Genomic DNA, 25,493 nt, shown 5'->3' on the forward strand with positions numbered 1-25,493 from the left:
TCTTAATTATAGGACAAAATTAACTACTTCATGATTATTAAGAAATGGTAGATGGCAATGACATTCTCAAAACATATAGAAATATACCATTCTAGTCCTATTTATAGGTAGAAAGAAGTTTTTTTTGTTTTATTTATAGAGTATCGAGAGAAATTTTTTTATATAGATGTACAATTTTATCCCTTATTTATTATTATGTTGACTTTATTTACATAGAAATAAAGTTAGAAAGTTGTTGAATTTTAAATGAAAGTTAATAAAGTTTAAGATTTTTCTTAATTTGTATGAAACATATAAGAAATGACTTATAAATAGGACAATAGGATAAATAATTTTACAATGTTGTCCATTACTAAGATCAAGGTTGATAATGGAATATCCTATTAGAATTTAAAGCATATCCATGAAAAATGACAAGAACACAGTTAACGAATGAGGGGAATGATCCAATATATATATATGTGTGTGTGTGTGTGTGTATAAATTCTGCATTTTTGTCTTATACTTTAGAGCAAGCTACTTTGCCCTATAACTAAGATCAGTTGGAATATTGATTTGATTTTTTTAACATTGCAACTTTCCATATGTGATCTGCGCAATTAATACTATTCCAGAAGAGAACTTTCCTTGTATGGATCCATTTTCTCCTTCTTTCTTTCTTGTGCATGGTTTTTGTGCTATTATAAACTGAATTCCGTGTATTAATGTATTTGAATTGAAGACAAGGAAATATAATTATGTGCATGGATCCATTTCTCTTTCCTTCTTTCTTCTGCTGTCCTTTATTGAAGGGGGTACCTTCCCTTTTTGGCTTTTACACACACATAATTACTTTCCAAATACATCCTGATCAATTTAGTTTTTATGATTTACAGGAAAATCCATACAGTAGATTTTCATTCTCCCTTTTCCTCCAAATAAACGCATGGTAGTAATTGACCCTTGACTTTTCAAGTAGCTGAATTTCTTGCCCTTTCTCCGTAGTGCGCACTGACTTTGACCAGATATGAGATATCACTCACTGTCAACGTGAAAGTTTGCATTTCCCGGAAGCGTTTTTGCTTAATTATACAGTTCTAATTCTATGGCTCTCTTACAAATAGCACCGTCTTGTTGATACTATAAACTATAAGGACTAAACCTCCGCGCAGGCCCATCTCCTTCAATTGCCTTGTTAATATGGGGGTCTTTCCCGGTTCTACCAAACCCAAATCTCTGATCAGCTTCATAACAGTCTCCTTTTCATTCTGTGCTGTTTTTCTCCTCCTATCGGTACTACATCTGCGCACTAATGATCTAGTCGATGAGCATCGTTCATTAGAATATGTGTCTGCACCGACCACTCTCGATCATGTCGTTTTTGGTCTTGCTGCAACGGCTCGTTCTTGGCCTGAACGGAAGGACAATGTCAAGCTATGGTGGAAACCTCGTTATACGAGAGGATGTGTGTTCGTTGACGGCCTTCCTCCTCTTGAACCCCGTCCCAACAAGGATACTTCTCTCCCTCCTCTCTGCGTCTCCCAAGACACTTCGCGTTTTCGCTACACTTACCGGGGTGGTCTCCGGTCGGCAATTCGAGTGGCACGCGCTGTTGCAGAGACCGTGGCTCTGAATCATTCTAATGTGAGGTGGTATGTGTTTGGGGACGATGACACCATTTTCCTTCCGGAGAATCTCGTTAAAACACTGTCAAAGTATGATCATCGGCTTTGGTACTATCTCGGCACCCAGTCTGAGATTTATGAACAGAATCGTTTGTATAGTTTTGGAATGGGTTTTGGTGGAGGAGGCTTCGCTATCAGTTCATCTCTGGCGAAAGTTTTAGCCAAGGTTTTTGATTCTTGTATCGAAAGATATCCTCATCTGTATGGAAGTGATGGGAGGGTCTTCTCTTGCATAACAGAGCTCGGTATAGGCTTAACGAAGGAGCCCGGATTTCATCAGGTACGAATGCAATTATCTATTTCACTTGTGATTTTATTACAAAACCCAACTGAGCAACTTTTAGCCTTCCCCACAAACTCATCTTTTGAATGAAACCGAGTCAGGTTGATTTGCGGGGAAATCTCTTTGGTCTATTGGCTGCACATCCTGTGACTCCCTTGTTATCCCTACATCACTTGGATCACACAGATCCAATCTTTCCCGACATGACGAGAAAACAAGCTCTGCAACATTTATTTAAAGCTGTGGATGTTGATTCCCAGAGAATTTTACAGCACACAGTTTGTTATGACAGATGGTTTTCGTGGACAATCTCAGTATCATGGGGCTATGCTGTTCAGGTTTTCCCGAACCACGTGTTTCTTCCAGATGCTCTGAACGTTCAAACAACGTTCAAACAGTGGAATAGAAGAAACTTTTGGTCAGGAGTATATACTTTCAACACCAGGGAACTTCACCCAGATCCATGTAGAAGACCCACCATTTTCTACTTTGACAGTGTGGCTTCTGGTAAGAATGGCAGAATCATTACCCATTATACGAAAAGCTTTCAAAACTGCTCATACGACGCAGCGTCGCCCAGGAAACTGGAAAAGATCACGGTTTTGACGAATAAACTCGACCTTGACATCAAACAGGTATTCTTTCTATCACACAGTACCCCTGTTTCAGGGACGGTGTTATAATTTAGTTATTTGTCTTTGGTATTCATCAGTTGCAGGCTCCGAGAAGGCACTGTTGTGATGTATTGCGCTCTAGCGCTCGTGATTCAATGGAGATCGCAATCAGAGAATGCAAAGACGAAGAACTGATCTACATGCACTGAAAGAATTATATCATAAAACCACCTTTTGGGGTGCTCGGAGTTAAAGGACATCATTGCGGAACAGAACTAGGGAGGATGAGAAGCGTCAAGGCTCAAGGGATGGTTGAAAGAGCCTCGTCAATCTAAAAAGTTCCAATTTTTACAGATACAAGTAGAGTTGAAGTTAAAACTTGTTAATAAAGAAACTAAAGATGACGAACAAGAAACCATGTGAAAAAATGCTTTATTTCTACTTAAACGTTTGTTTATTTTTGGAGCATTCGTATAGATTCAGCAATGTAGCTGTTAATTAAGCCAGCGGGATCTCGGTATTCCCATTCTCATTATACGTGGACAGGTACTACAAGGATCTTTGTGATTTTTCCGTGTAAGAAATTGACCAGCGCAATTTTATAAATTAAATTGGCACTTCAGTAGAAATTGTCCCTTTGAGGTTCGTTTAAATAACATTTCTCATTCCTCTTTTAGATAAAATTCAAGGTTGCAACCATAATCTAGCTCCCTTTGCGTTTGGGTGCATGAGTGATGAAAACAAATTAAAATATAGGCCACAAGCAGGGCCAATCCGATGTTCATGGGCTCTTAATTGAATATACAATAAAAAACCAATAAAACTTTTTTTTCATACAAAAAAAATCAACAATAGTTTATATGACTTGCGTTGCCACTCATTAAGGTCAACAAGGCTGACCGATTAAAACCGGAATTCAAACTACACCGATATTATTCTAGGATATAAGTTGCGTTCCCAGTGCATGATTTGATTGAGATTCAGGGAGTAGGTACAATTGCCCATTGCCAATCCTTAGGTTCATCACAAGATTCCAAAATTTTAGTTTTTCTGATATCAGATTATTGACTTTGTTGACTTCATTTTAGGAGTTGGCACATGACGTGACAACTTTCATTCTTATTGATTGATAACAAAATTATTCACTTAATTTATTTTATTGACTTTAAAGCATTGTATTCTCATTATATGGGTAATATAGCAATTCATTGTTTTTTTTTAATTTGAGTATCAGACATCCCTTATTGGAAACAAATCATATTGGAATTACTATCATAGACTCCTTTTGGTCTTTATTATAAATTTCAAATAACTAATTCATAGATAATAAGTAATTAGTTAAAAATAATAAATAAGTTAGAAATAGGCTTTTGTTTTCAAATATGTCCTTATAATAAATGGAAGAACAGGATGAAAGAAAATATATGAAAAAATGTAATGAGAGAGAAACAATTAAGGGCAATATTGAGAAGAAAAAATTAAGTGTTAAGACAAATCAAAATTGAAATTTATAAAATGGATCACACCCTTTCCCAAATTTGAAACTCATAAATAAGACCAGAGGGAGTACCAAACATAAGCACATCTTTTAAAAGGAGTTTAAATGTTAGTTTATGAAGTTATAAGGGTTTAAGTTATTTTTACTAGACCCAATCGCTTATACAACTTTATTATGTTGATGAGTTCAACTGTCCCATACATGAAAAGATCTTCGTAATGTTTGCACTTTGCACACATAAAAAATGAGCAAAATCAGAGATCATGATCAAAGAATCATAACCAATGACAGTTTTACGAGGATGTGGAATCAATTAACCAAATCGGGCAACCAAAGGGAAGTGGTGTCTACCATTCCAGCAGATCCAGCTGAAAAGGAATTTAAACTTGAAAATCTTTTGCAAAAAGAACTGACAAGAGATAGAGTATTAGAAGTGTTTGGAAGGGATGGGACTAAACCAAGCCCATTAATAAATCATAATCACTAATAATAGAAATCAAATTTTACGTGAAAATACCCTACCATAATAGTGATTGCAATTGGGCTAATTAGAAAGTGCGATTGGGCCTAATTTCCTTCACCAACCGACGCGTTTGGTGAATAACTTGAGGATAATACTACCTGCGGTGCTTAATATAAAAATTAGCTGACTAATTTAAATAGATTAAAATTTTTTATTAAATTAGTTATTTATAATAAATAGGTATTATTTTTTTTAAAATACTTTTACTAATCATATATATTAGCTAAAAGTCTAGAACTACTATTTGATGGAACTTTTAACATGTGTAACTATTATAATAACTAATTAAAAAATAAATATGAGAGACAAAATAGATTGAGGTTTCATATTTAAGACCAAAATGAAAATCAAATTAGTTTTGTATTAAATACCGGAGGTAGTAATTTATAATTAAGAGTCGCATTTTGTGACTAATCATAAGCATTCTAGAACTAACATTTAGTGCAAGTAATCAACTCAGAATATTTTATGGGCAGAGTATTATGCATGCTCACCTAAAAATTACGGCGCACATATATAATATTCAAAAGAAATTTTTTTTGGGGAAAAAATTATCTTTTCTTGCAGCTTCTTCTAATCTCATGCATAAAACATCTTTTCTTACGGCTTCTTCTAATCTCATGCATTATTGTAAGATCACTATCCTCCAAATCCTAGAGAAAGAGTAACGTCATTCACAATTTATGCCTGATTCTAGTATTTGTTATAAATTTGTAGTTATTATTGATATTAATATTATGAATGATAACGTTTTTATACACATGCTGATGATATTAACAACATTACGGTATTGTTGGCAAAAATAAATAATATTGCGGTATTACCTGTCTCCATTTTAACAGGATAGAGTATAAACCGACAAATTCCTCCGCACGAGGGTGTGCTCTGCACCATGTAAAAATCATCACCAGTAGTAGTTTTATTCAACTAATACTTTTTTTTCCTGTTATTAACTATAATATTTTTGAACAAGTAACCATCATACCAGGTCTAAACGGTAAGCACCTAAAAGAATAAATAAAATAATAATAAATAATAATTTATTTATTCTGCAGCGCATGATTGACCTTGCTAGGATTGACGAAGCGCTATTGTAACCGACGAAGCAATAGATATACGAAGCACGCAGCTCCATTTTGACATTGTCTGGTGAAAAATGGATCTTAATTAGACTGGTCAGAGACAGGATTATTTTCAATCCGCTGGAAAATCGAAGATCGTGCCTATAAATACTCAGAGGCTCTACGAACCATAATCATCACGGAAACCCACAACCAAACGGATTCACCAATTCCTTCCAAAATGTCTTCCTCAAAGCTCTCCTCCATTGTTATCCTTCTTACAGCCTTTGCTCTCCTCCAAACTTGTTTTGGAGATGATGGCCCTCTCTTTCATTTCTGCTCAAACTCTGGAAACTTCACTGCCCATAGCCCTTATGAATTTAACTTGAAACGCCTCATAAGCCTTCTCAACTACAAAACCCCTCCGACTGGCTTTGGTCTGGGTTCTGTTGGCACAGTCCAGAGCCAAACAGCTTATGGCCTCGCTCTTTGTCGTGGTGATGTCTCTGCCTCAGACTGCAAAACTTGTGTTTCTGAGGCAAGCAGTGAAATCCGAAAACTCTGTCCTCACAACAAAGGAGCCATTATATGGTACGACAACTGCATGTACAAGTATTTGGACACAGACTTCTTTCACCAAATTGACGAAACAAACAAGTTCTACATGTGGAACTTGAAAAACGTCAGCGATCCTACCACTTTCAATTACAAGACAAAGGAATTGCTGAGCCAGCTTGCCAAGGAGGCTTCTGTAAACCCTAAGATGTTTGCAACCGGAGAGAAAAAGCTTGGAGAATCGGAGACACTTTACGGGTTGACACAGTGCACCAGAGACCTTTCTAGCATTGACTGCAAGAAGTGTCTTGATGAAGCGATCAGTGAACTTCCAAATTGTTGTGATGGAAAAGAAGGAGGCCGAGTTGTTGGGGGAAGTTGTAACTTGCGATACGAGATTTACCCCTTTGTCAAACAGTAGACCAGCTTGCGAATAGCTAGCCTACTGCTGGGAAATAAAGATCACCTTCCCATACTAAAATAAGGGAATGAAACAACAATAATAAACAATTGTGCTGATGATGTACAAGTTGCGAACTACAACTATTTTTAGCACCTGCTTATGTAATGGGACGTGTTCGTTTGTTCATCGATAATGTTGTTTTGTTCGTGAAATTTCCAATTTACGATTGATTTGGATCACTGGTATACATGTAAACTTCGTAAACAAGATCATATTAGAGAGAGTTAGAGCTATATCCAACGCACGTAATTCTCAAGTGCTTCAACGTTAATTATATTACATCCTAACTAGCCCGTTCACGCACATTGTATTAGATGTTGTATGTGTTTTCTGTAACACACACGTGCAGTCGCGCAGTTGAAATCGTTTTACAGTTTTGATTCGCAAACCTCGGGCTAGCATTTGGTTACTGACTTCCTGCAATTATTGATTAGTATGCGTCTCTTGGCGTGGCTCATGCCATGTAGCCAGCACATACGGTCAGCTAAGCATTGAAGTATTTTTAGACCGAACAACAAAACTATAAATATATATATATCATCACATCATCGATCAAATATTCAAATATATCAATAAAAAGAAACAAATGAAAAACTCTATTCTTCTTCTTAATTTCATCACAACATCTAGCTAGCCGTATAATCCAACGGGCAAGTTAAACTCGTCCGCGACCATTAATTCGGAATTGGATGCTTTTAAGGTAGCTAGAACTGAACATGGTTGGCAAAAATAAAGAAAAAGGAAGAAAATGGAGCTGAACATGAATTTTTGTCCTGAGATTTCTCTTCTATTTCTAGAAGCTCTTTGCAGCCAGCCATAGTTTTGTAATTCCCATCCAATATGTATATCCCATCACAGAAGGCGTACGCACGAGCGATGAGAATAAAGAATTTGGATTATTTTAAGGTCGTAGATATGTCATTGTCAATTAGTCAACAAATCTGCAGCTGGCAATGACCAGCAATAATGTCCATAGGGAATAACCATGGCGTGATCAACTTCTTGCATTAGTCGGCCGAGTGCATATATGAATAACTTGAGGAAGATATTTACTAAACTGGTTCCTATTGGGTGACGCTATGTATCGCGAGTTAGCATATCCAAATATTAATTCCACTGAGCAATGTAGATTGTGTTGCTGTCTAAGTTATGATTTTCTTTATATACTTATTCATTATTATTTTCAAATCCTTCAAAGATTATGACATAATATTAGAAAGTATCTCAAAAACTACGCGAGGATATTGAAATTGATGAATACTTACAAGTTCCAATTACATAAGTTAAATCATTAAATTACTAATATTATTCTATATATTTAATGATTATGGTCTTGTGTATTTTAACTCGGCCAGCCATGCAGTTCTAATTCAAACAGCAGAAAAAATGGAATGGGTTTGCATGCGTAGATAAGTATGGGAGCAAATGTTAGGCTGCGCCGTAGATTGTCGGGAATAATCCACTATAGCTAGTTTTTATATTTTGTTGATCATTATTTCTTGTTTAATCGTTTCATTATATTGGATCATATATATATATATATATATATAGTTTCGTTGTTGATTATTATTTCTCTTAAACAAACCATTACTTAATCGAAGAACTCTTACATATATAACTGGTACACATTCTAACGGCGAGAAGCAGCGCCCGCTTTTGACAACTCAGTACTGGTCGCCGGTCCGTCACTGGTGATTGAAATGGTCAAAACAAAATGCCGACCTTTTGGACTTCCCCTCTAAAACAGGGCGAGATTTTTACCATGAAGAAGATGCTTCTGTGTCTCTTTTTTTTTCCCCCCTCCTTCCAAGTGTCTCTGGTCTCTATTTCTACCCACTTGTTAATAAGTAATAGAACTTTATCCAAAGAAAAAGTTCAACGCCAATGATCTTGGCGATATATATTTAGCAAACGATAAATATATACAGTAAAGAAGGAAGGCTGACTGCTCAGTATGTTGACTTCTTTGTAATTTATGACATGTTCAGTCGCTGATGAATTCATTTTGAAACTCCCAAGTTATATGCCACAGGGAGATTAAAACAGGACGAATCATGCATAAACCTTACCCGTCAATTTGGGCCAGCGTACAATGGAGGAGGGGAAAGGGGAGGGGGGAGAATAGAGGACAAGAAGGAACCAAGAGAGGTGAGAGAGAACTCAGATAAACATTCTTTATTCAATCCATTAAAAGGCCTATAGCGAAAATAATTTTACCCATGTAAAATACGGAATTCCGTTAAATCTATTTCAAGCATATATAGCAAAGACCGAGACCTTCTATACATCCAAATATGTCTGCTACTCTAGCAGTGATCTTATTTATGTACAACTATATATAGGAGAGACCATAAACACAGACCTCATATATATATATATGTAAATATAATTCTATAACTATAGTAGCTAGGGACCTTATATACAGACCGTATATGCAATGATCTAATCTAAAAGCATATCACTGATTGACAAGAAAATCATCGCCCTCATCAGAATATATCAGGACCCTGCATCTTCCAAGTACCATCAGGTTGTTGTACCAATCCTTTGTTTTCGTCTATTCTCCATGACTTGGGAATGTGATACTCATGCTTCAAAGCATCCAAGCTCTTGTTAACGAGTGCAATATCCCTTTTAACTTCTAATTTGAATCCTCCCTTCCTCCCTTGTGTTCCTGCTATTCCATGTAAGTAAAGCTCCAAATTATGCCACATCTTGAAGTTGACTCCCCCAACATGCTTTATGAAGTTGGATTTCATAATATCGATTTCTAACTCTTCTCCCACTTCTGCATAATGCAAGAAAGGTAGCCTGGGGACAATGTCTTCTTTATTCCGAACACGTAGTGTTCGCAGATCCTTTTGAGCAGTGAAAAACTTAGAGAATTTTGAATCTCCAACTCGAGGACTGGCGAACACAAATGCTGTGACAAGACAAGCCTTTTGAGATCCATCTCCTTGAATATTAAAGCCGTTAGCAACTATGTCCAATGCATTTAGTGTTGCAAGTGCTGCCCCTAAACTATGACCAGTTATTGTTATGCTAATCTGTTCATCCTTAAATTTATTCACAAGTCTTCTGACCTCAGTTAAGACCTGCACATTGATTAAAAACCCATCATTCTAAATAAATTTAGGCTCTAATAAAACTGTAGCATCTGAAGTTATAAAAGGAATAGTCATTTGTTAATAGGTTACCTCGGTTCTGACGCTATTTCTGTTTAAGGCCGATGAATTCTTTGCTGTATAAATGGAATAAAATCCTCGATGTACTTTACAATTTACTTCATGTCCAAAAATATATGGAGCGTCACTTAGAAAAAACTGAAAATCCTTAATCCATTCCTTGATCTGATCAGTTCCTCTCCAAGCAATTACAATGTCCCTCCTCCCTGACACGGCTTTGCCTTCGTCCGTGGCCACAGCAACATATCCTATCCAACTTGATTCTTCAACATGATCACCAAATATAGGAAAACCAGTTTCTAAGGTTGCGTATAGGAACTTTGTTACCTCATACTTGAAAGGATTCCCGTTTTCCAAACCCACCCTGGAAAAGAAGTCTGTTTTCCCATAACGGCTCCTTCCTGCATATTTAGATGTTTTATCAGGGATAAAAGCATCATAAGTAGCCTGAGCCATTTCTCCATAGTGTATTATGTACTTGCGAAGATCAATATCAAGTGGGTCAAGCAAATCCTTCCAGTGATGTTGGCCACTAAGTTCTCTCCAGTTAGTGGCAATGCTACTTCCAGGCCTGACCATCTTTTCTTCTTCTTCAAGTTGATCAACCACCTTCTGAGGATGCAAGGTTTTGCTGGCAATAGTGCAGCCCATCTTCCTCCTCCTCCTCCTACTCTTCACGTCTTCAAGTGAACGGGTTTATGATACTGAAATGAGTTCGGCTTCTGATGAAAAAGCTTGGTTTCTGCGTGCTTATATTATGTGGTGATGACCACGTCATTCCGCGTACTGTCTTTCCACTCATTGAAACGTTAGTTTGGAAAGTATTTTTGTTAAGTGTTATTTATTGTGAATGAAATTTTCTGATTTGCGTATTCTTTCCTATTTTGCTTCGTCTGACAAACGGCTTTATCCAAATCTTTTGACCCTCCGGTGATTCGGTTAAACTGTTTCCTATTTTGTATATTTGCTTATTTTCTTTTAATTAAGTTATAGCCTTGGTTCTTCGACCCGGAAAAAATTGCATCCTTAGTTTTTAGATTTTCATCTCTCTTGGTCCTTGCAAAATTAACCAGTAATTATTACTATTTTTGTTAGGATCAGGGATAATAGATTGAAGAAGCAGGATCAAATAATTAAAAATTAAAAAGAAGAAGAAAATAATAAAATCCGTCACACAGGATTTAAGGTAGAAAAATCTAAAATCATAGGCTAAAAATATTTAAAGCTTTTTCAAAAAGTTGAAAATTTCTAATTTGATTAATAAGCATTATCTTCTAAAATCTCATTTATAGATGTGATAGAATTTTTGCCAAATTTTGACAGCAAGTTTTGCCTTACTTTGATAGCAGGCATGATCAATAGATAAAATGATCATAATAAATGGATAAGTTCTAGCAAATCTTGTCCCTCGTAGTGTATCCTACTGTTTTTAAATTTAGGGTACTTTATTCACCGAGGGGAAAAAAAACCTAGATAAGAAAACGTATTCATTTTTTTTTAGCATATCAAGAAGTTAATTTTTTATACATCATATTCATGGAAACACGTGACAGTCTAATCTAATCCTTTTACTAAATTGATGCTTCAAATGAAACGAAAATATAATGGAAAACTCAATCACACCCATATATGTTTGTAACGACAAACCAAAAACTTTTTGGGAGCTGAGGCGCACTAAATTGATGCTTTCTCAAGAATCAAGTGACTCAACCAGCGAGGGTTAGATCTAATTGAAGAGGCTAGTCTCTCATAACGTGGCGAACCAAGGTTTGAATCTCTGTTGAGAGAGGTGTCCACATTTAGTACCTAATACTAGTTTCTCGAATATGATTGCCTCTAATAGGAAGATATCTATGTTTTAGCAAAAACACAGTGACTCACAAAGGAATGGGCCTTCCAAGGCATTTATCAATTCGGCACACTAGAAGTTTGGGCTACCTCACTGTATCTCGTAAGGCCCAATATTCTCCAGATCATCACATTGTTCCTCCATCAGCTTTGGTCCAACCAAAACACTATTCACCATCCACGACCCCCGTAAAAACCAATAGGGAATTATGAAATGGTATGATATCTGGCTATTACTTTTCGTATCGTTTTTATTATTTTCATTCTTTCTCCTTGAATTCCGGTCGTGCCTCCATCTTAAAAGCAGTAATATACTACCTCCTGCCATTTTATTTTGACTTTTATCTTAATTCTAAATTTAAATATAAGATTATGATTTATTTTATCCATCATATTTATTTATTTTTTTAAAGATAATTCTGCTAATAATAATAGCTTCAGTTAATAAATTTAATTAGTAAAAATATTTTTAAAAAAATAATATCTATTTATTATAAATAATTAATTCAATTTTTTTTAATTTAATCAAATTAATCAACTAAGTCATATTTAAAATTGTACCAGAAAGTATATTGTAGCGTGATGGGATGGAGGCTACTCCTACTAGTAGGATTAGGTGCGACGCTTGGCAGGGCCTCCGAATAGGTCTCCCACCTTGGGAATCAGTCACATGGATTCCTTCCTGTCAAGAAGAATTTTTCATAGCCTGTGCTGGCAAATTTTGATTGGTCAAACATTCGTTGAAAATCCAATGGCCTTTTTTAACCACAAAAAGCCAGGTGTCAAGGCCGCATATGTATTTCTCTTAGTGGGACTGATGATCTAAATAATTCTCAAAATACAAATGCATGAGGAGAAGGTGAAACCTGAGCTGTCATCGACACAACTACTTAACTGTCACATAAAAAAAAAAAAAAAGTCTTTATCTGGGAATCTACCAACAGCTCCGCCACCTTCTCCTTCTCGGCAAAATGGAAAAAGATGGGGAATGAGATAGGAGTTTCAAGGCGGACAGGAAAGACAGTACCTACATTCCTATTAAAAAAAAAAAAATCCCGTTTGCATGACCTCACCAACTCCAATGTCTCAAATTTCAATGACTGAAGACGAGGCCTGCACAATCTGTCTTGGCCTCTCTCTATATATACTCTTCCACGGTAAGGACGAGGTCACAGTTCTATCATATCTATCCAACATTAAACTTCGAACATTTCTCATATCCAAGCATTTTGGCAGATATGGCTGCCCTTCAAACCTTCATCAGGGTATCATTTGTAGCTATGCTAATCGAAATCGCAATGGCAGAAAATCACATTGTAGGAGGATCTAATGGCGGGTGGGATACAAACACGAATCTTCAAGCATGGGCATCATCCCAAAAGTTTTCTGTGGGAGACAAACTCAGTAAGTCATTTGCATGCTTCCACTGCGAGGCCTGGTTTTATAAATGTCTCCAGACAATTCCCTTTTGATTAAACAGGTTTTAATTTGTGTTGTATTGACACTGTTCCCCATATGTGCAGTATTTCATTATCCTCCTAATCATGATGTGGTTGAAGTTCCAAAGGCAGGTTATGACTCCTGCCAGCCAACCAATCCAGTCAAGTCCTACAGTGATGGCGCCACAACCATCCCTCTTACTTCTCCGGGGAAGAGATACTTCATCTGTGGAACAATAGGACATTGTGGCCAGGGTATGAAGATTGAAATAGACACTCTTGCAAGTGCAGCTTCTTCCATATCTCCAACAGAATCTCCTTCACCTGCGGTTTCCCCAGTGACCCCTATTGCTCCCTCCGCTGAGTCCCCGGATATTGTCAATTCAGCAGCAGAATCTCCAGAATATACTTTGGCAGCTCCCAGTCCGCTGTTTGACACACATCTGGATAGCCCTACTTTCTCCCCAGTCATTCCTTCTACTGAGCAGTCACTAGATCCATCAACTGCATCAGCAGTGAAAGGAAACCTCCAGGCCTTCATTGGATTTGTGTTTAGCTTTCTATTGATGCCTTTAGTTTTCTAAAGATAGGATAAATCTAAGTCTACCACTGTCACTCATACTTGTGTGCGAGTTTTTCTGTTTCTTTCTTTGTTGTCTTGAATTTCAGAGAGGTGTGCATGCCTTGTTAATAGACAGAAAACGATATCTTGTGTGCGATTCAATCTGATGTTATTTATAGTGCCTTATAATGAACCATTCGGATTATCCTAGCAGGCAAATGTAGGAAGCATTCAAGCATGACGACCAAGACATAAAACATTTCCTTATTATAGTTTAGATGGCACAGACATAGATGTAATTAGTTTTAACGGCAGACTATCCACCGATATGATCGTCTCACTTCAGGAACACACTTGGACATGATGGACAAGACATAAACACGACATAAGTGAAGCACCCACACAGACGAATGTGACGGATTCTAACTAACCACTTTAAGCGACAGGAGGGCGAAGCAGGTGATCCTGAGATGTATCAACGGCAGCAGGCGGCAAAAACTGCCACATGCCGATTCCTGGATAGCCAACAAAAGGTATCAGCTTGTGGCTGGCAGTTTGGCCTTGAGCAGTGAATGCAGCAGACGGGTGAGAAAGATAGGTTGGCTGTGCATTTATTCCCTTGACCTGCCGCTCCAGCTTTTCTTTATCCATCTTCAGCCTATTCTTCTCATCTCGAAGCTCATTCTTCTCTGCCTGAAAGCATCCCCATTTTTCCAACTATTTAGGCCAAGAATGAACATATGACATTAAAATACCACTTAGAAACAAATGTTCACCTTCAGTTCCTTAATCTTTTCCAGCAATTCATCATTTGTTTCCTTCAGCTTCTGGGCTTCACTTCGTAGTTCTGTTAACATTCGAACTGCATCACTTAAGATAGCAGCCTTATCCGTCTTGGGCAGCTTACCAGGCTCCAGGATAGAACTCAATTCGAGGAACCTTCAAATCATGCCAAATTCAAGACATGAGACTTAGAAGACAAAAAATAATCAGACAAGACGCAGAACAATAACGTGCCTCTCATTAAGTCTATCCCTCCGCAGTTTCTCACGGCATGCCTTGGAGCCAGGCGCACATGATTCAGTCTTCAACCTAAAATAACAGTTGCAAATGGATTAGAAGATATATTTTTTTTCCCTTCTTCTTTTTTGTGCTCCAACGCGCATGAGAGATGGGGAGTGAGACGAAGAATTACAGGAGGACACGTTAATAACAAGTCACAAGTTAATGTGCCCACTCATTCCACAAATTATGTATATCAATTAAAAGGGAAAAAAACCATACTGCATTTATTCAAGAAATTTACGGACTAATGTAATAACATTTTTATGAAAGCTTCTTACAAGTAGGAAGTGCTAATTCCAGATTTACATTAACCGTTACCATAACAGTGGGTTGGAAAACATAATCTTATTGGGATTCTTATCATCCTTAACAGTTTCCCCGGTCCTCTGCTCTGCATCTGCGAAAAGCAGCTCCTCTGTGGTCTCCATTTCCTAAGTCTAATCCCGGCTGGAGCGGCAGTGGCAATTAAAGGCGTGCATTTTCAATTGACTTTATGAAAAGGATTTTCTCTTAAAAACACGTCAATATAATCCGTGCGTTCCTCAACATTCAGGGATGCAGAAAATCTACATCAAATAAAGATCTGGTTGCAGCTTGCATGTGATAAGATATTCATTTTACATCATAAAAAATTGAAGCAGTGCAGTTAACAAATTGTGGAGGTACGACACTATAGTAAACCTTGATTACAAAGCCACAGAAGACAGACATTACCGCTTTGAAGGGCCATTTTCCAGGAAAGTTGAATTGTCCAGCGCGTATTCCAGGTCCAAGCTGTAATTATGAAGCAGTGAAGAGGACAACATAATAGAAATAACAAATGCTGCTATACGGTAGTCAAAGTCAACTGCTAGTACAACCCGTCCTAAGTCACATAATAATACAGCCTTTTTTTTGGGGCAAATCTTTTATGTCCTTCATTCAACAACCTACCCTACTCCTGAATACGATGCCTTTTTTGTCAACGCATTGCGATTCACAAATATAATGAATGTACAGCAATTTACAGAATCTAGATCCATTTTTAGTGGAATAGAACATTTTCTTATTCAATAAATAAAGGAAATCCATAAAGATTAGGATAGTTACTCCCCCTCTAACAAAAAGCATCTAAAAATTAAAATGGTGCACTATTTTCTGAATATTCTCATTAAAAATTTCTTTGGAGAAAGCCTCAGTCCAAAGGTGATATCTTCTAAATTCACATCATTTCCCTTAGAACAAATAGGACACATGTTTGTACCAAAAAAAGAAATAGGACACATGTTTGTACCAAAAAAAGAAATAGGACACATGTTGCTTTGGCTGGATAGTTGAGCCCGAAATCACCATAAAAATTGCAAAATGATATCTGGAACCAATATAACCATGAGAAGTTGTCGCAGCAGCAGGTTAACCATGTTTCCATCACAATATCAAATAACTAGTTCAAACACGACAGTCGTGATCCGTAAATCCTAACAAATCAAAATAATTAAAACTTCTCTCGATTTTGAATTTTTTCCTTGGACGGAGCCAAATTTGAACATTGAAATGCTTCAATCACAAGATAAATTATTACCGTTTTCTGAGCAGAAAATTACCCCGCAACTTATGTTCATAGTTTTGGATTTTCTTTCAAATGTCAACCATCGACCAACCACCAGGTGAACAGAGCATAGCATTTCATTTACCTATATATGGCAATTAATAGCACGATACTTCACAGTACGGCAGTGAAGACTGTCTTATAGGAAGTAAGGAAGCAGCAGAAAAGTACCACGCTTTGTAATAACAAATGCATGAACTGATCATGCTACAGAGATTTTTGGATTTTGAGAAAGACTAGACCAGCTAGCCAACTGGGAATAGCCCTGGGTTCACAAGATTCATGGAAACCAAACAGGAAGTCTAAACAGAATGCTATTGCACACCCACCTCGTATCGGAAGAAGCGTGGAAAGCAGGAGACACCCAGTTGAAACCGCCGGAAGGGACGACCGGGAATTCAGCTCCGGCAACAGAGACATCGAAGCCATAATCATAAAGCCAATTGGAGGTGTGTGAGGAGTCGATGTCCATCTTGCGAGTGAAAGCAGAAGAAACAGTGTGCTTGAGGATTAAAGGGCACTGAATAAATAGCGTAAGAATATAATACTTGGACTAGTAACATCACTGACATGCTCATTTCTTTTAGTTTATTGGCCCTGGCCCCTAATTTACCGTCCGGAAAGAGGGAAAAGTAGGGGTGGCTGACGGAAGCAGCAAAGAGTGTGTGTCGTGCTCCTACAGTGCGCCATGGCCAATCGGCGATCCATACACTAGACGCAGACCGACGTAGGAAATGCTATCTCGTCCGTACATTACGTGACCGATGATGACTTTGGGGCTTTGGGCTTTCCAGACAAAAAACGAGCCGTTAATTTTCGGTCCATACTAACCAATTTTTCATGTTTCTCTTGTACGCTAATAAAAACAAGCAGTTAAACTGAAGATTAATATTAAATCACCGATCTAATTACTACTTCCAGTCCTAATTATAAAAACTAGTTAATCAATTTAAAGAGATTAAGGATCTAATTACTACTTCCAGTCCTAATTATAAAAACTAGTTAACCAATTTAAAGAGATTAAGAAAAGAAGTTAAGTTAGTTATTTGTCATAAATAGATATTGTCTTTCCTAAAATATCCTTACTAATCTAGTGTATTGGCTAGAACTACTATTGTTAGAAGGATTATTTTGAAAAAAATATATAAATATAAAAGACAAAGTGGATTGGGATCTTATATTTTGAACTAAAATAAAAGTCAAACGAGATTTTATATTAATAATCAGAGGTAGTATAAGAAAACGGTATTACTATTATTATTATTATAGTAATGGCCGTGTTGACAGAGGCCTCCTAATACTAATACTAATGGGTTGATATTATCCACGAAAGTAATGAGTATGATTATGACATGAAATTTCAAGTTAGGGAGTATGGTGTGCTGCATGCCTTGTTAAGGTTAGAATATGGTTTTGATGAAACGCTTAAATTAAAATAAGAATGGATGGTGATGCTATTGCTGACTAAAATTTTGTCAAATACATTACTCTTTCTCAAATATTCCGCGGATAACAGCCCTTATACATAATAATTAAAAAACAACAAATGATGATAAATGATTTTAAATATTCAGTCATATCAACGTTCCTTTATGTATAGAAGAAGGACCTGCGCTGCTTCTAATTGAACAGAGTATTTATTTCCAAAACGAAGACGCCTTGACAATTTTTTTTTTTCAAAAACAGGGGAATATATATATTTTTTTGTCTTTATATTTTTATTTAGAAACCGAAACAATGAGCATCTCACAAAACATAAATCAGAAGAGTCAAAAGTCAAAACCCATGAATTAGAAATCCTGACACCCCCAAATCAGTAATCAATAATCAAGGCAGAGGAAAAAGGATTGTGAAATCCAATCTTTTCGAGCACTTATGCATTAAGAATACTTTTACACTAATATCTTTATTGTTAGTTGAAACCTACTATGACTCCCAAAACCTATTTACGGTTACAGTAAAGCATAATTGTTCTGACGTACATTCACAGTTGTGTGTGTGTGTGTGTGAGAGATCGAAGTTGCCTCCAGCAGGCAGGCAACAACATCATTTTGGTAGTTTATCTAAAGAAAAATCACGTTTAGATTGTAAAAGTTCAATTTAATTTTCATTAATTTTTTTAAAATGTTTTAAAAAACAAGTTACAAATATCAATATAAACAATTATAAATATGTGATTCTTAGTTGCAAGTTAGGTATTTAATTCTTATGGTTCAACTTCAAGTATTTACAATTAGAATTCTGATATTTGCTACTTTCTATTTAAATATTGACGATTTATTTTTCAAATCAAATGGCACATACTTCCCAGAGAAAGGGAAGTTCTTCTTAACACGGTGTCCCAAAAAAATGATTAAATCATGGTGACAACAACCTAGAGATGAAGCCAGGCCAACAAAGCATTTCTCAGATTGAAACTCAAGTAGCAGTCAAAGTAAATTTCACGACGCCTCAGATAAACATTTTCTTCCTTCTGCTGCCAATCAATTATTTGCCAACGCTGTCGTGTTCACTGCAAGAATTCTACCTCGTCACTATGCCATTTTCAGCATGATGTCTTACGACGAGGAGATCAGAACAAAGTTCTGATGCCGGAAGCAGATCGTAGAACTTGTTCAGCAGGTCACGCATTGCTTGTCTTAGCTTAATTCCACTCTATACTGAGCATAATGTCAGGTGTAAAGGTAGCATGGCACTATGACAGTGCTAAAATTATAGGGTTCAACCAACTATTTCGTTAAGCTCTCATCAATTCACCAATAATCACTGCATGAACATGCTCCATCTCTAAAGCGGTGAAACCTACGAATATTTCGCATGATGATTTCTCCACTCATGAGCTTAGAAACCATTTTTAACAATGTATGAGTGAATAGATGAGCCCAACAGTAATGCCAAGATTTCATTACAAGCACCAAGCATAGAAATAATAGTTGCTTCATCAGGAACTACATCTTCCACGATCATTTGACAGAAAAGTTTCAAGGTTTCAAAGCATCTCCATGTCGTTCATAACCTGAAATGAAAGAATTCCATGATATAGTATCCTTCATTTTTAATTCTTATCAGATATTGAATCACAATTGCAGTGCATGTCAATTAGGGAATTCGTTAGAACCTTGCTGCATAACTTACCACTATTTCGAACAACATGACCATTAGTAGTCTTTCCCACTTCTAAATTCATGAGATCACCACAACCACAGGAGAGCAAGTAAAGTCGTTTCATCTCCACGAAATCCAGCAGTTTTTTCATGTGATCAAATAGTATAAAAGCATCTCTTATTGCTTTTCCATTCTTCACGTAACCCGCTATCATAGTGTTCCAAGATGTTAAATCCGTCACAGGCATATTATCAAACAACACTCTTGCCGTTTCCATATACCCAACTTTGGTATACATTGAAAGCAAACATCAGATGCCAAGCCAGTAATCAATACCAATATAATGCATGAAATTTTCTGCCAACTTCACTCAGTAGTAGATCACCACACGCCTTGAGAACACATGGGTAGGTAAAATTATCTGGCTTTCGTCCAACACTGAACATTCGACGATACAGAACAAGAGACCTTAATGCGTTCCCGTCACAGGAATAACCTTTAATCATGAAATCCCATAAAAAAGAAGTCTTAAAGACAATTTGATCGAATATTACCTGAGCTTCAGCCATGCGACCGCAACTAGCTTAGCAGGCAGTGAGCTTGGTATTCAGATAGTTGTTGTGTACCAGAGTACCGCAAGTGATTGTGTGGGCATAAAGTTGCAGGCACTTCCGTAGGATTTGGTATTGGCGAGTGACAGCAAAACGGTTCCGCATTGTAAAGAGGTGACCGGGCGGATAAAACCTTGTTCCGGCCAATGAGTGACGGGGGTGCATGAAGATTTGAGTAGGAGAAGGTGCCATTCATGAAGGAGAAGCACAGCAAGAGCGTAAAGGCAAAGTATATTACTAGAGCTTAAAGTAAGACGGTGGTGACCGCCTGACCGGGGAATTAAGTTTGTAAGTAGCGAGAAACGGAGGAAGAAAATGGAGGATTTGAAAAAATAATAATAATAAAGAAAAATAAAAATCGAAAACTTCTTTCTGGAGATGCGGGGTATCGATCCCCGTACCTCTCGCATGCTAAGCGAGCGCTCTACCATCTGAGCTACATCCCCACGGCGCTCGTGAGCTTATTGTTTTCGTATAATGTAATTTGAGCTGACATGTCAACTTTTTACTCCCCACCGAAAGGAAAGTGAATGCTGCATACGTCGACTTCAAAGAATGTTTTAAATTACAAAGCAACAACTTTCAATCACCGTCAAGGACTCATTCTCAGCGAGGGGGAATATTATGAAGACACGAAAATACCTGTTAGGTACCCAAGCTTGTGGTCATCACACAGCATTCACGCATTTATGTATATATAGCTGGAATGAACGTTACATGCCTCATTAAACATTATTGAATCTGGCACAGGCAAATACGTCAACATTTTTTTCCAACCTTCAAATACAATAAACTCTTGATGTTAAATCCTAAAATTCTTTATGGTTGGAGGCATAGTTCTTTATAGCATTCAATGTAATTAACAACCTTCTAATTAATCAGGGTGTATGGATACTAAAAGCTCCTTCATGGTTGATTTTATTTGGTCTAGGCCGCAGAATCATGCTGCTGTGGTTCTAACTAAAATTATAAACCGCCCCATGCATACAGTATGATTCTGATCTAGGCACGAAATGGCATATCAGGTTGAAGACTTCAAGTTAAAATGAAGTTTAGTCTGAAAATAAAACTCAGTCCTCTTTATATTTAAGGACTGAGAATTTGGTGCCTGGACACGATCGAGGAGAATAATTGATATTGTTTTGCAGACGTTGTGACAGAGTTTATAGAGAGAGATTAATTAATGGTCATTGTCTTTCCGGTCAGTTGAAAAACATGCTTAAAATATGGATTATCTTCCTACTTCTCCATCAATTCTTTAAACTTTCAGTTACAGAAACTGCCAGTTAAAATATGGTCCCTATATTTGCAGATAATTCTTTTGCCGCCTCTAAATACAAACTGCACAAGATGTATGGGATCAATTTTAAATTATCTTGGTCAAAGAATATATGTGGAAAGACAGCTGATGAATTTTGCAAATAAAATAATAGCAGTAGATGAATTTTATAATCATAAATATTTGTGTCTGTGGGTTATTTTCTTTTCAAACTAAATAAAAATCTAGTTTTATAAAAGGAAAATATTCAAGAGAAAGCTTTTATTTATCCACTCAAAAGAAAAATCTCACTGTTATAACTTATTTTCCCGCACAAGATAATAATAGGCATTGGAATTATAACAGCAAGGGCAAGATTTTTTTTAAAAAAAAATACTGGGGAGGAATCGTAAAATTAAAAACCCTCAAAGAAACAATCAAATTAAAAGAAGTAATAAATTAATAACAATAACAGATTGTTTTTTAAAAATCATTCAAGACATCATGGGCGTCCCACATTGTTCTCCTCACGTCTCAACGCGTCGCTGTCTTTCTCTCTCCTCTAGGTGCACCGAAGGACAAGAAACTCTGGCACGAACAAATTCCCTCCTTTGCAGGAGAATATCTTGCACTCGAACCTGCAGGAAAAAAATTTGCTGAATCCATTCCTAAAGTTTCAGCAAAAGTTTTAGGCTGTGGTTCGAGTACTTGCTCCTTAATTCATTTCTGCATTTTCATTTGATTGCTTCTTGGCCGGACGCTTTGCATTATCAACATACACCAAGCGCACGGAATCCTTTGTTCTGTCAAATTCTTGATACATTCTCTTCCTCTGCGATCATTATTATCGCGTTTCAACCTGGTTCTGCGTTCTCAAGACCCAGAGGCTTTCCCCAAGGCGTATAAGGACCTTGGAAACAGAGGAAAGCGGCTCTTTTTGCTTCACTTTTCTTTAAAAGCTTATGAATCGCAGGCTCTAGAGAGGTGCTAGAATCTTCAGGTTCAATGGGATGAAAAGGGAATGGAGATGTCAAGATCCAGTTATGCTGTTATTTACGTGATTCTTCTTTGCGCGTTGGCTAAAGGAGGCTGCGAAGGTAAGAGGTGGAATCTGCGGGAGTTTCTCAATGAAGAATGTCATTTGTCGTCGTCACTTCTTGAAGATGGGAAAAAGGTATATGCTTGCCTGTTTCAAACATTCGTTTTTCTCATTTCATTTTGACGTCTTTTAATTCCTTGGAATTTCGATCTGATAGAGCTTTATTCTGTTTTCCATCTTTTTGGTTTTCCCCCCTTTTCATGATTGTAATGAGGAATTTTTATTTCGATCTAAATGAATGGACGAAATGTGTCTTCGAGACGAAAACTCGTTCATCTGCTAATAATATCAAGCCTAGTATTGTGCATGTCTGTTACATAGGCAAGCCTACGTACATATTACGTGTGGAGTTAGTAGGATTGGTGGACCATGATCTGTTTGAACTTCGAAATACAATGTATCTCCGTATGTATAAGGTGGACTTCGTTTGCCCAACCATGACCAATACATGCCCTGCTGCTATTACTTTGCGAAGCATGTGCAAGGTTGAAATTTTGAGAAATCTATTTTACATCCTAGACTAGATATTATTATCTCCTATCGTAATATAATACTACTTCCAATCCTTAATATAAAAGTCTATTTAATTTTTATTTTAGTCTTAAATATAAAATCTTAATTTATTTTGTCTCTTATGTTTATTGATTTTTTTAAAAGATAGTTATTGTAATAATAATAGTTCTAACTAATAAATTTGATTAGCAAGAATATTTTAAAAAAAATAACATATATTTATTACAAATAATTAACTTAACTTATTTTGTTAATTTACTCAAATTAATCAATTAGTTCTTATATTTAAAACCGTACTTAGTAATTCATTTTAATTTTATACCCTAGACGGCGCACGAGAGATTATATTAGTTTATAAACAAAAAATGTAGTACTATACTAACGAGTTAAAGTGTGCTGTGCATGCAACAACTTTTTAATGAATTACTAATTTTACCTTTCACTTCTTATGATTGCTAACTTCATGCGAAAAATATGTTTATAAAAATTTGCAAAAGAATCAGACAAAAATACTAACACGAGAAATATTGCATGAGTTGGTTGATACAGTTAGAGCAAGCTTGGAAACACTGTAGGAAAGAGTTGGCAGCGAGGAGCCATGGGAACCAAGATTCTGAGTTGCATCCAACAGAAGCAGGGGGCAGTGACCTGGGGCCTTCACTTGGAGTTGAGGACATCCTACGCCAAGCGACTGAGTTTCTGGGACTCCAGTCCGAACAAAACTTCCTGGATTGCATCAAAACCAAAACTTCCCATGCTCCTGTTTCTCTAGACAATAATGCTGCCTCTCCACCTGTGGTTACCACGTACTTGACCAGTGGCTGTGAAAGGCACCTGCTTGCTGATTCACCGGCTGACAAAGTTCCCCCAAGCACTACTCCTTCTCATTCTCCTTCTCCTTCTTCATCTCCGTCATCTTCGTCTCCATCTCCGTCATCTCCGTCTCCTGGTCTTGCAAGTGAATCACCAAGCCATGACACAAAGTCTTCTGATTCTCCATCTGACGATTCCCCTTCTGGTTCTCTTTCACCAGATGAGTTTATGCCACATCAATCGCCACTACCACCTAGGTCTCCTAAACGTACTCCCCCATCTGTGCCTTTAGACTCCTCTCCTCCTCCTCCTCCTGAAGGTGATAACGGCAATCATATGCTAAAATTAATTTTTATTGCTGCTGTAACGGTATGTGCAATCGCAGCATTATTATTAATCTGCCTCTGCTGGGGTGCCGGAACCAACAAGTCGACGACCCAACGACCCAACAGAGGCACACAAAGGCGACCGGGCTACAGTCACACTAGCCTCCGCAGATGTTTTTTCTGGTAAGCTTATGTTTGGTCCTTAACATTAGCCCATTGAATCCGTTTACATGGGTCCTCTGATCTTTTTATTGTTATATTTTCATTTCTTGTTTCAGGTTCGCAGAAGGCTGTTGTTTTGGAAAAGCATGACAAGAAAGTATATACTACGACCGGCGGTCTGATGGCAAACTCTGAAGGTGGCGGCGGCTCACTAACTGAGACAACAACATCGTCTACTGAACAAATGGCTAACCCTCCTCTGAAACCACCTCCGGGAAAATCAGCTCCTCCGCCTCCTCAGCCGCCGCCCCCACCGCCGCCAGCTGCTCCTCGTGCCCCACCACCTCCACCTCCAAAAGCTAAGGTTCCGCCAATTCCCGGAAATCAATTCAAGGTAAAAATAAAGCACAGGGCAACTCTAGAGAGGGCGGTGAATGTGATGCTCCAAAACCCAAATTGAAGCCATTTTTCTGGGATAAAGTTAACAAAGCTGATCAAGGCATGGTTTGGCAACAAATCAATCAGGGATCATTCCAGTAAGACCAATAGTCCTGCCAAAATCTAACTTATCATTATGCATGAATAACTGAAGTAAATTATGCTAACATAATTACTGATCCTCATGACCATTTTCAGGTTCAATGAGGAAATGATCGAGTCTTTATTTGGTTGTGGCAACCAGAACAAAAATCAACGCAAGAAAGAAGCATCACTTGAACCTGCAATTCAATACATTCAGATTATTGACCCTAGAAAAGCACAGAATCTATCAATTCTCTTGCGAGCGCTGAATGTGACAACGGAAGAAGTTGTTGATGCCCTTGAAGAAGGTGACATTCTTCAGTCTTGAAGGGCAGTGTTCAGTTTGCATGTAGGAAAAAAATTAGTTTAGCTCCAATGAAGTGACTAATTCTTTATAAGCATGCCTTCATTTGCTTCTGTTAAACTTTTTTGCCAATTTCAAAATTGAACCAGCCTGAAATTTCTTAAAAATAAATGAGAATTTAAAAGCTAAATGAACAAACAGTCAAAGAAAAATAAAATATCACTAATCCCTCTTTATTTTGCATATTATATATGTTGCCGCGGAGAAGTTATTCTGTGCGAACTGCTTCTGATCTGACTGATTTATTCACTTATCACCAACATTAAATAGCAAAAACACGTCCCTGAGTATGCTACTGGATCTAACAACTTAGGCCATTAATTTGAAACTCTGCAATGACCCAATGGCCACTCTGCAGATTTATGTCTTTGT

General features: G+C 37.2%; 6 protein-coding genes and 1 non-coding gene across 7 annotated transcripts; 4 read left to right on the forward strand and 3 right to left on the reverse strand.

Moving 5' to 3' along the window:
• Window positions 1-1,179: 1,179 nt before the first annotated feature.
• Window positions 1,180-3,027, forward strand: LOC114741537 (uncharacterized). Its single transcript, XM_028929819.1, has 3 exons — window positions 1,180-1,944; window positions 2,049-2,582; window positions 2,666-3,027. The coding sequence occupies exons 1-3, from the start codon at window positions 1,180-1,182 to the stop codon at window positions 2,768-2,770; spliced, it is 1,404 nt and encodes a 467-aa protein (XP_028785652.1). The 3' UTR covers window positions 2,771-3,027.
• Window positions 3,028-5,830: 2,803 nt separating this feature from the next.
• Window positions 5,831-6,831, forward strand: LOC114741523 (cysteine-rich repeat secretory protein 38-like). The gene has a single exon (XM_028929807.1). The coding sequence runs from the start codon at window positions 5,885-5,887 to the stop codon at window positions 6,617-6,619; it is 735 nt and encodes a 244-aa protein (XP_028785640.1). The 5' UTR covers window positions 5,831-5,884; the 3' UTR covers window positions 6,620-6,831.
• Window positions 6,832-9,150: 2,319 nt separating this feature from the next.
• LOC114741538 (phospholipase A1-IIgamma-like) lies at window positions 9,151-10,497 on the reverse strand. Its single transcript, XM_028929820.1, has 2 exons — window positions 9,859-10,497; window positions 9,151-9,756 (listed from the first exon to the last, which is right to left on the reverse strand). Exons 1-2 carry the CDS (start codon window positions 10,495-10,497, stop codon window positions 9,151-9,153), a joined length of 1,245 nt encoding a protein of 414 aa, XP_028785653.1.
• A 2,435-nt stretch (window positions 10,498-12,932) lies between these two features.
• Window positions 12,933-13,783, forward strand: LOC114741539 (uclacyanin 1-like). The gene is made up of 2 exons (XM_028929821.1): window positions 12,933-13,098; window positions 13,218-13,783. Exons 1-2 carry the CDS (start codon window positions 12,933-12,935, stop codon window positions 13,715-13,717), a joined length of 666 nt encoding a protein of 221 aa, XP_028785654.1. The 3' UTR covers window positions 13,718-13,783.
• Window positions 13,784-13,933: 150 nt separating this feature from the next.
• On the reverse strand, window positions 13,934-16,840 carry LOC114741515 (transcription factor ILR3-like). The gene is made up of 5 exons (XM_028929798.1): window positions 16,678-16,840; window positions 15,475-15,534; window positions 14,713-14,787; window positions 14,472-14,634; window positions 13,934-14,388 (listed from the first exon to the last, which is right to left on the reverse strand). Exons 1-5 carry the CDS (start codon window positions 16,818-16,820, stop codon window positions 14,131-14,133), a joined length of 699 nt encoding a protein of 232 aa, XP_028785631.1. The 5' UTR covers window positions 16,821-16,840; the 3' UTR covers window positions 13,934-14,130.
• A 3,597-nt stretch (window positions 16,841-20,437) lies between these two features.
• Window positions 20,438-20,510, reverse strand: TRNAA-AGC (transfer RNA alanine (anticodon AGC)). Its single transcript has one exon. It is a non-coding gene; the product is annotated as a tRNA-Ala (tRNA).
• Window positions 20,511-22,250: 1,740 nt separating this feature from the next.
• Window positions 22,251-24,695, forward strand: LOC114741540 (vegetative cell wall protein gp1-like). The gene is made up of 4 exons (XM_028929822.1): window positions 22,251-22,496; window positions 23,484-24,085; window positions 24,177-24,256; window positions 24,352-24,695. The coding sequence occupies exons 1-4, from the start codon at window positions 22,344-22,346 to the stop codon at window positions 24,693-24,695; spliced, it is 1,179 nt and encodes a 392-aa protein (XP_028785655.1). The 5' UTR covers window positions 22,251-22,343.
• The last annotated feature ends 798 nt before the right edge of the window (window positions 24,696-25,493 follow it).

Source organism: Neltuma alba, unplaced genomic scaffold (genome assembly GCF_004799145.2).
Source record: "Neltuma alba isolate B1F8T4 unplaced genomic scaffold, ASM479914v2 tig00003408_pilon, whole genome shotgun sequence".
NCBI lineage: Eukaryota > Viridiplantae > Streptophyta > Magnoliopsida > Fabales > Fabaceae > Neltuma > Neltuma alba.

Bases quoted from the DNA above. Each gene is read 5' to 3' on its own strand.
- LOC114741540 (XM_028929822.1), top strand. From the start codon at position 22,344: ATGGAGATGTCAAGATCCAGTTATGCTGTTATTTACGTGATTCTTCTT. The intron at 22,497-23,483 runs GTATATGCTTGC...TGGTTGATACAG, and splicing joins TTCTTGAAGATGGGAAAAAG to TTAGAGCAAGCTTGGAAACA. The intron at 24,257-24,351 runs GTAAGCTTATGT...TTCTTGTTTCAG, and splicing joins CTCCGCAGATGTTTTTTCTG to GTTCGCAGAAGGCTGTTGTT.
- LOC114741515 (XM_028929798.1), bottom strand. From the start codon at position 16,820: ATGGACATCGACTCCTCACACACCTCCAATTGGCTTTATGATTATGGC. The intron at 15,535-16,677 runs GTGGGTGTGCAA...TCATAATTACAG, and splicing joins CACGCTTCTTCCGATACGAG to CTTGGACCTGGAATACGCGC. The intron at 14,389-14,471 runs GTGAACATTTGT...GGATGCTTTCAG, and splicing joins AAAAGATTAAGGAACTGAAG to GCAGAGAAGAATGAGCTTCG.
- LOC114741523 (XM_028929807.1), top strand. From the start codon at position 5,885: ATGTCTTCCTCAAAGCTCTCCTCCATTGTTATCCTTCTTACAGCCTTT.
- LOC114741539 (XM_028929821.1), top strand. From the start codon at position 12,933: ATGGCTGCCCTTCAAACCTTCATCAGGGTATCATTTGTAGCTATGCTA. The intron at 13,099-13,217 runs GTAAGTCATTTG...CCATATGTGCAG, and splicing joins TTCTGTGGGAGACAAACTCA to TATTTCATTATCCTCCTAAT.
- LOC114741537 (XM_028929819.1), top strand. From the start codon at position 1,180: ATGGGGGTCTTTCCCGGTTCTACCAAACCCAAATCTCTGATCAGCTTC. The intron at 1,945-2,048 runs GTACGAATGCAA...AAACCGAGTCAG, and splicing joins AGGAGCCCGGATTTCATCAG to GTTGATTTGCGGGGAAATCT. The intron at 2,583-2,665 runs GTATTCTTTCTA...CATCAGTTGCAG, and splicing joins TCGACCTTGACATCAAACAG to GCTCCGAGAAGGCACTGTTG.
- LOC114741538 (XM_028929820.1), bottom strand. From the start codon at position 10,497: ATGGGCTGCACTATTGCCAGCAAAACCTTGCATCCTCAGAAGGTGGTT. The intron at 9,757-9,858 runs GTAACCTATTAA...ATCAATGTGCAG, and splicing joins GAAATAGCGTCAGAACCGAG to GTCTTAACTGAGGTCAGAAG.